The 9953-nt window shown below is 39.4% G+C and overlaps 1 protein-coding gene across 1 annotated transcript in view; it reads right to left on the reverse strand.

Annotated features, from left to right (window-relative positions):
- Positions 1–4375: 4375 nt before the first annotated feature.
- The window catches only part of CCDC126 (coiled-coil domain containing 126), a 10336-nt gene continuing 4758 nt past the window's right edge, over positions 4376–9953 (reverse strand). The window contains exons 2-3 of the mRNA XM_006779014.2: positions 8724–9126; positions 4376–6112 (exon numbers count right to left, since the gene is read on the reverse strand). Of these exons, the coding sequence (XP_006779077.1) occupies positions 5928–6112; positions 8724–8961 (423 nt within the window). The 5' untranslated portion in view covers positions 8962–9126 and the 3' untranslated portion in view covers positions 4376–5927. The remainder of the gene's footprint in view (positions 6113–8723; positions 9127–9953) is intronic.

Consider the following 9953-nt stretch of genomic DNA (forward strand, 5'->3'; position numbering starts at 1 on the left):
TGGGCCGGCAGGGGAGCAGCTAGGTGTTGGTCAGGCTGGCAGGCAGAAGTGGTTAGGGGCAATCAGGCAAGCAGGCAGGCAAGCACTTGGGAGCTAACAGTCCCGGATTGTGAGAGGGATGTTCGACTGCCCTGTGGGATCGGGCCTGAACAGGCAGTCGGACATCTCCTGAGGGGGCCCAGATTGGAGAGGGTGCAGGTTGGGCTGAGGGACAGCCCCCACCCCCAGTGCACAAATTTCATGCACCGGGCCTCTAGTCTATCTATATAATAAAGAGCTTATATGCTAATTAGACCGAACAGTAGAACAACCATCTGGACAATCTTCCGGATGACCATCTGAATGACCTTCCAGGCAAAGCCAGGGCTGCGAGAGCCGGCCAAGGTTGTGAGGGGTTGCGAGGTCTGGCAGAGGCAATGAGGGGCTGGGAGGGCTGGCCGTGGCAGCCAGGGCTGCGAGGGCCGAGCCCCTTGCACGAATTTCATGCATTGGGCCTCTAGTTTTTTAATAATCAGGTTCAGAGGCAGACCAAAGAAATAGCTGCCCTTTTATTATATGGGCCAGTAATAATGGACAATGCTAAAAACAATGAGGATTTCCATATCACTTTTCACCTCACCTCTCCATGGGAGGTCAATCCTGGCTGAGGAACCAGTGCATGAACCATCCCAGATGAAGCAGAAAGGTGGATCCAGAGCTTCTGCAATTTAAAATGCTTGCAAGTCAATAGCCAAGCTTTGGAAAAATAGCTTGAGGTTTTTAAGGCGCTGTCAGTTAGCACTTTAGAAAACCCAGAGAGACAATCTTAGACACAGCCAAGTCATAAGACAATTGCAGGCTTCTTTAAAAAAAAAAGAAAATCACTGAAGGATCCATTTGTAAAACATAAAGCAAAATAATAGACCAAGAGTGTGGTCTTGCATACCATTTTGTCTAGCCTCTAGGAAGTGGAAAATTAAATATTTTGGTACCAGAAAGTCCCTAACCTAAACTTTGCAAATAAAATTTTAGCACCAGAGAACTGCCGGAAGTGAGTTGAAAGTGCCCTGAATCCCATGATGGGTACAGAAAATGGCCTTGAGGGTAGACTGAGAAGACTCTGTTTACCCTGCAGAATATGCACTCGTTTGTCCCTACCTTCCCTTTATTCCAAGGTCAAATGTGAGACACTATGTGGCAGGTTCATCCATAAGCTCCCAAATACCATACCCCGGTGCTTCTAACTACCTCCGCAGGAATTGACTCATGTCCCATCACCCCCAACCCCAGCCATCCGTGGCCATCAGCCTGAGTGAGTGGGCTACCACCAACGCCTGAGAGCCAAGTGCCTAAAGTGTGACGTCTTTGCAGACTCTGCACATTGCTGGCCCATTGAGGACAAAGTGAGGAGTGGACGGAGAAGCATTTCTCTCTTGGATCAGAGGAGCTGCTAGGCCCCAGGGACTAGATCAGTGGTCTGCAAACCGCGGCTCATGAGCCACATGTGGCTCCTTGTGTGACTCTTCCTAAGCCTTAGGAGTACCCTAATTAAGTTAATAACAATGTACCTACCTATATAGTTTAAGTTTAAAAAATTTGGCTCTCAAAAGAAATTTCAATCGTTGTACTGTTGATATTTGGCTCTGTTGACTAATGAGTTTGCCGACCACTGGACTAGATGATGGGAGTAAAGAGGATGCTTGCAATTACTTATGCCAAGATCAGCAGAACTGCTAGTGAGACCTGGTAGTCAAGAGCACGGACTTGCAACAGACCCTTCTGGGTGTGAATCTCTGCTATGCAGTCTATAAGGTGTGACTCTAGCCCCCGTTTCCAGCTTCTCTGTACCATACTCCCTCACTAACAGACCCTACCTCACAAAGTCTAGAAGATTAAATGAGATATTGAGGAGCACAGCACAGGACAGAGCCTGAGCATCTATTAGATAGATGCTCAATAACTGTTATTATAACAATCCCATTACATGGGAGACATTATTAAAAATGAATTCTCCAAACCCTTCCTGATCTAAATCCTTCCTCCTGGAACACTTTCCCATTTTGACAAGTTTTAATTTAATATGTAAGATATGGCCCCTGCTCCAGGGGGCAGAGCAGAGGCCTTCCTGACCTGGCCGAGGTCCCCTATCAGGGCCCTCCGGCTTCAGCCATCACTCAAGGCTTCCAGACTCCCAGTTCAAATCTGAAGAAAAGAGTAAAGGTACTCCCCACCGCCCCCCCCCGCCATTTTAAATTCATGAAGATGAGAAACAAACAATCAAACAAAACAAACACATTTATAGCAAAACTAAGCACAACCTAATGTTATGTGTAAATTCCTAAGCACTGGTGGTTCAAAATGCTTCATTTCCTGCCCTAGCTGGTTTGGCTCAGTGGACAGAGCATTGGTCTATGAACTGAAAGATCCCAGGTTCCATTCTGGTCCAGGGCACATGCCCGGGTTGTGGGCTCGATCCCCAGTTGGGAGACTTGCAGGAGGCAGCCAATCCATGATTCTCTCTCATCATGGATGTTTCTCTCTCTCTATCCCTCTTCCTTCCTCTCTGAAATCAGTAAAAATATATTTTTAAAAAATGCTTCATTTCCTCAAGCCCTGATATACTATCTACCATAGCACCACCACCCCCTTGACCTAAAAAGACTCCTCACAACCATGGTTTATTTCTTTGCCTAAAAAATTGGTAGATATTAAAGATAGTGTGAATGGGTGACAATGTAAGCACCCAAGAAAGTTAAATGAAAAATAATGGTTTATTCCGCCGAAACCGGTTTGGCTCAGTGGATAGAGCATCAGCCTTCGGACTGAAAGGTCCCAGGTTCGATTCCGGTCAAGGGCATGTACCTTGGTTGCGGGCACATCCCCAGTAGGGGGTGTGCAAGAGGCAGCTGATTGATGTTTCTCTCTCATCGATGTTTCTAACTCTCTGTTCCTCTCCCTTCCTCTCTGTAAAATATCAATAAAATATATTTTAAAAAAAAGAAAAATAATGGTTTATTCACATGAATGATGCTGCTAATCAACACTTAGAAGCAATGTGAAGTTACACTTGACCTAGTAAGGCCTCACTGGAGATCCTAAACTCACTCTGAAAAAAATGTTTAAGAGATGCTGGCATTGGTAAAATCTAAAACACTCTAATTTTTAAAAAAATCTTTATGGCTTAACTGCCTTATTTTAATATACACAAATATTACTGATTCATTTTAAATCAAAAACTATAAGTTGACAAACTTGATCTGATTAAGCACAAGTCTGACCACTGACCAATCCCCTCCCAGTTCTCTAACGCAATTATGGATTAGCCACTGTACAATGTGTTCCCAGTCTTTCCCCGACTATGCAATACGCGTCCGGCCTGCTGCTCATGACATTAAACCAGGTTTGAGGATGATTATGTAGCATAACATAATAGGAAGAGACAGGCCTTAGACTTGTTCCACACCTAGGTCTAAATCTTTTATCTGCAACCAAAATGCCTAATTGAGTGAAAAATGATTATCAACTGTGACATAGCCAGAATAACAGAATAACCATGAAAGTAATGTAAAGAAGTTCATGATAGATTGCACAAAAAGAATGTATAGTATAAATTTTAATAATATAACTAAAGGTATAGATGCACAAAGCAGAACGTGTAGAATGATTTAGTAACTCATTTTAACAAATATTCATCAGGCACCTATGCTGTGTCAGACACGTTGTATATGCCCAGGTTTTACCAGTGAACGAAATGAAGTTCTTGCCTTCCTGGAGCTCATATTCTAAGAAGCATCAGGAAAAAAAATTAATATACAATTTAATGTTATATATATATCACAACTGTGAATAAAAGGAAAAAGGATAAGAAGAATGTTAGCGGTATGCCATTTTAGGCAGGTGGTCAAAAACAACTTCCCTTAAGAAGTACCATTTGAGCATCTGAATGTGAGGGAGGGAACCATGAAGATATCTGGGAATAAGAGTTACAAATGGAGAAATATGAAGTTTGAAGCTGCTGATGCAAAAACATGTTTGGTATGCCTTAGGAAGAGAAAGTCAACATGGCTGGAGAGGAATTAAGAAGGAGGAGGTTGATACAAGGTTACAAGACAATCGGGAGCAAATTAGGGTTTTTGAGGCCACAGTGAGAATGCTGGATTTTAAGTAGCAATGAGAAGTTAATGAAGAGTGTCAGAAGGGGAAATCAGACTCACATTTATATACTAAAATGTCAACAGCATTTATCCCTGGGTAAAAAAATTTCGGATCCCCCCCCCCCCATTTTGCTTTTCTGTATATCTTGGAACAAAACCAAATTTTCTATGATTCCTTTTAATCATTAACCATTTATTAAATGCACAATCACCAGTAAAGAAAAAAACTTATACTTTGTAAGTACAAATAATATATTTTATTTCATCCCTGAAAACAACAAAAATGTCCACATCTAATAAGAAAGACAGAACAATTATTCCAAACTTCACTTGGCAATGGTATATAATTCATGTCTTCCATAGAGTACAGAGAATGTTTGGAAAGCTCCCTTTCATGAAATTTTTTTCATACTTATTTTAATAAAACATTTTAATTATTGCTACTGTGTGGTAGCATATTGTAATAACAAATAATATAATATCCAAAACTAAATTCAATATAGTGTAAATCTAGAATCTAGCTGCACTTGGCAGTTATTATAGAGAATAAATACTATGAAATATAGGGCACCATATGGCAATTAAATCTGCTACAAGGGACATTTAAATAAAGGTGTCCTTTGCTCTATGCTAGAATTACCCAAGATTAGGATCTTCTGTGCTATATACATTAACTGTTTTCCTGAAAGAAGAGTCATTCTTCATAATTTAAATTATATCTTAAATGTTTTTAATTATTTTAAGTGGTCATTACATAAAATGAGCATCTAATGTATCTATTATACAAATCCAAAATTTCTTAAAGCAGGATACTCTTATATAATGTTAACATTTTCCAAGCAATTTAATGTAGAACAAATACCTTTATACATCTATGCATCTGGCTAAAGTCCTTCAGAGCCCCAGTCTCACGAATATCTCCGTCTCCCTTCCCCTGCCAACATAAAGGCAAAATTATCCAAATATGGAAATAATGTGCTTCCCTGACAGCATAGACACTCAACGGGCTAAACTTTTAATACTTATTTTTATCTCATCATAAAAATATCATTTGTTCTTCAGAATACATGTAATAAAATGTTACATATGAGATTTGAAATTACTATATTAATGTTCTTTAATTGTCCCAATGTTAAGAATAGGTTACAGACAGTGGCTACTACCCATTTCAAGATTATTCTCATACAAATGTAATTTTTAAAAATATACAATAATCAACCTCCAGTTATCCTGAAGGATAGTGCAAATGAAGACATTCTTTGGGTCATGATTTCAAAACATTCTTTTCAACATTATACTTCCTTGCTCTGCTCATAATCTGAGTAACAAAATATAGTACTGGAAATAAGCACACTTCTTAACAGTATCAGTCTAAGATTATATATATTGAGAACAAATGACAGAATGATTCAATAACAATATTCTTCACTTGTCTGAAAAACATGTTATATGTGTAAATAAATATTTTCTAGAAATGAAGCCATGTCTTTCAGTGTTTCAACTTGATCTCAAACACAAAAGGTTTACATAAAGATCACCTATCTGCTTACCACATCAACCATGTTACCAAATTCCCTTTAAGGATATAGTTCAGCATTGAAGAGACTTGCCTAAAAGCAAACTAATAACTTTTAAAAATTTATATACAGAATAAGAGTTCCATGATTCCAGCATATTCCTTGAAAATGCAGAGTATTTACGAAGTATTACTCTATCCTAGCCAGCGGTTTAAAAGCTTTTCTGTCCTTGGATCTAACTCATGGGGATGCAGCAGCACAAGGTGATCTTTAACTGCTATCTAATGTTGCCGGATGCATTAATCCTTTTGTTCGTGGTTACTGGCACCAGATTCCCACTAGTACCATTGGTAGTGTTGGTTGCTGAGCCGTTCACAACAATATAGTCAACTTTGTTCTCTAGTTTCACCAACCGCTGTAAAATGTCATCCAAAAGGACAGCAATTGTTCTTTTTAGATCCGCTGGGGGGTTGGTGGGGAGAGAGAGAAATCAAAATAAACCATATTAGACATTAATATTTGTGTTTTCATAGTTTGAGGGAAAAAGTGAGCAATTATTAAGTCATCTGAAAGAAAATATACTAAAGAAAAAGCACTCAGATCACAAATAGAAAAGGCCTAATTATTGTAATCAATAGCATCAGAGCTTCTTAAGGGAATTTCAGTGTTATAAATATGGGGGAAACTCTCATTTTTCCAGTGCAATAAAACAGATTTAAAGTCTGGTTAAAAAGTTAATCCCATCCAGTCAGTGTGGCTCAATGGTTGAGGGTCAACCTATGAACCAGGAGGTCATAGTTTGATTGCTGGTCAGGGCACATGGCCAGGTTGCAGGCTCAATCCTCAGTAGTGGGCATGCAGGAGGCAGCCAATCAATGTTTCTCATCATTGATATTTCTATCTGTCCCTCTCCCTTCCTCTCTGAAATCAATAAAAATATATTTAAATAACCATACCTAGAGGTTTTGGAGTTTAAGCAAAATGTGCATCTATAGGTAGTCTGGTTAAAAAGTTAATCCCATCCAGTCAGTGTGGCTCAATGGTTGAGGGTCAACCTATGAACCAGGAGGTCATAGTTTGATTGCTGGTCAGGGCACATGGCCAGGTTGCAGGCTCAATCCTCAGTAGTGGGCATGCAGGAGGCAGCCAATCAATGTTTCTCATCATTGATATTTCTATCTCTTCTCCTTCTTCCTTACTCTCTGAAATCTATAAAAAATATATGTATTTTTAAAACACGCAGTTTATAAAATATCAGGTGTACAGGGTCTCATTTTTGCTTTTAAAACTGAGTTGTTATACAAAACTGGGCAGCATAGCATAGGCAGTTCTACCTTTTAAAAATCACAGTTATTTTGCTCAAGTAGAATGAATTTTGTTTTCAAGTATTTCTCTGGTTCCATAAGAATTTCTTCTTCATTGTTGGACTAAGCAGAATGCAAAACAATATAACCTGCATCTACATCTGCCACAAGTACACCAATCTCAATTTATGCCAACCCCTTCAACTCTAGTCACCTACATTTGACCCTCATCACTTCATAAAAAACATCGTAAGAGGGAGAAGAAAAAATGGAAAGTGTCCAGGGCATTCCCAGATAAAGATGGTAAATTAAACAAAGGCATTTAACCTCTGATGCCTCTGAATATGCCACCAAAACAATGAAGGTGTTTTCCCTCTTCTTTCTTTTTTAAATCCAGGAGGCCAAAGATAACAAGAGGACACAATAACAACAAAATTCCAGAAGCTGAAAAGCAGATGAGCACTAACTGACTTAGCAGACCTGAAAACGTTGGATCTTAAAAGAGGAAAAATACCAAGAAGCAATTTGATTTTCTCCTCCGGACTCTACCTTAAAAGGCCCAGTACCAATAAAAACAGGGGTAAAGAAGGGATTAAAAACAGGACTAGCCCTAGCCGGTTTGGCTCAGTGTATAGAGCATCGGCCTGTGGACTCAAGGGTCCTGGGTTCAATTCCGGTCAAGGGCACATGCCCAGGTGTGGGCTGGTCTCCAGTAGGGGGTGTGCTGGAGGCAGCCAATCAATGATTCTCTCTCATCATTGATGCTCCTCTCTCTTCCTCTCCCTTCCTGTCTGAAATCAATAAAAATATATTAAAACAACAAAAAACAGGACTAGATGAACATTTATAAAGCAATCTGATTCCTATAGTTTTTATACCACTCCAAAACTGGGCAACAGCCCCTCCCCATTGCAGAAAATCTCATGTATTTTCTGAGGCTAGTAAGCAGTTGAGGACCTGGGGACCACACTGAACACTGGGGGCGTAATGGAAGTTTACATAGTAAGTGCTGAGGTTACCCCTTCTCCCCCAGTCTTTTCCTCTCACTCAGGTCCCAGTACACTTGGGAGACCTATACTCTTCCTCTAGGGAATCTGACTAGGTCAAGAGGAAAAACCTAGATACACTAAGATTCAGGATACCCAAAGAATACAATACATTGTATAATAATTAGCTGGCCTTTATCACGGATTCCTGGGAGGTAGCTCTAAACACTTGGAATTTCCTGAGTGGTAAAGTCTTTTGTTACTCATGGTGGGCCCCTGGGACTACGCCTGATGGTTTATATTAATAAGATGTCTCAGGGCCCTCCCTGGTTTGGTTCGGTGGATAGAGCGTCAGCTTGTGGACTGAAGGGTCCTGGGTTCAATTCTGGTCAAGGGCATATACCCAGGTTGCAAGCTCACTCCCCAGTTGGGGGCGTGCAGGAGGCAGCCATCAATGATTCTCTCTCATTGACGTTTCTATCTCTCTCCCTTCTTCTCTGAAATCAATAAAAATGTATTTTAAAAAAAGAATTAGACATAATACTACAAAATATTAATAATTATTAAAGTGATGGATATATGAATATCATATTATTTCTTTTTCAGTGCAATTGAACTTTTCATAATAAAAAGTGAAGAGAACATTATTTGTAAAGGCCAATGCACTAAGTAAAGAGTTAGACTTCCATGGCCTATCTTTATTTTGCTTCTTTTTCCATGACTATCTTTAAATCGGGATAGGTTTAAGAGGAGAAAACTAGAAATAGTCTACAGTTAACTTACCATATCCTGCCATCGAAGCACCATTCTCAACATCCATTGTGTTCTTATTTTCCTCTGCTAGAGCTTTAACGTATCTTTTGCTTAAATCTAGTATTTGTTCACGTAACTTGACACTGCTTTGATGTCTTGGTTGTTGAAAAGTATAGTGCAGTAACATCAATCCCCAAATGAATCCAAATACAAGCAAAAGTAAACTCAATTTCTGGGACATATTTTTTCTGGAGATTGCAAAAATCATTTCTCCTGAAGCAAACAGACTCAGCTGAAAAGTGGTAACTAAAGGCAAGCCACCAATCAAGATTTTTGAAGGGAAAAAAAATTTCCTCCTCTTTCTCCTCTGCTAATATGGTATATTCTTCATCTTCAGCAAGATTGCCTCCAACTCTCAATTACCTCTGTAAAACTGAGAAGAAAAAAGGCCATTAGTCATAACCTATATCAGTAACATAATAAACAATGACATATTTAAGAAGAGTTTCTATAAATAGTTTTGATTTGGAACTACATCATCATCTTTGACAACTTTCTCCACCACTCAGCAAACTTTCAGGTCTTTATCAGTTTCCTTTATATAGCTCTTCAAAAATTTTAAACAGAAATGTCGATTCATTGAAAATATCTTTTTAGACAGCTGATTCTCACAACCAATTGGCCTGGAGGTCAAATACCCCCCAGTGTTACCTACAACAATCAAGGCTTAACTACAACAAGACTGTGCACAAAGACCACAAGGGGGTGCACCAAGAACGCATAAAAAATGTGGAGACAAAGAAACAGGACACAAATGACAGAAATGGAGGAAAGAAAACTGCTGGATATAGAGTTCAAAACCACACTTTTAAGGTGTTTCAAGAACTGTCTAGAAGCCGCCGATAAATTTAGTAAGGCCCTCGAAAAGACTGGTTAGACCGCCAATAAATGTAGTGAGATCCTCAAGAAATCTAATGAGACCCTCAATGTTATGATAAAGGACCAACTAGAAATTAAGCATACACGGACTGAAATAACGAATAATATACAGACTCCCAACAGCAGACCAGAGGAGCGCAAGAATCAAGTCAAAGATTTGAAAGACGAAGAAGCAAAAAACACCTAACCGGAAAAACAAAATGAAAAGAGAAACCAAAAATACGAAGGTAGTGTAAGGAGCCTCTGGGACAACTTCAAGCGTGCCAACATCAGAATTATAGGGGTGCCAGAAGATGAGAGAGAGCAAGATATTGAAAACCT

This window comes from Myotis davidii, unplaced genomic scaffold (assembly GCF_000327345.1).
Source record: "Myotis davidii unplaced genomic scaffold, ASM32734v1 scaffold168, whole genome shotgun sequence".
Lineage (NCBI taxonomy): Eukaryota > Metazoa > Chordata > Mammalia > Chiroptera > Vespertilionidae > Myotis > Myotis davidii.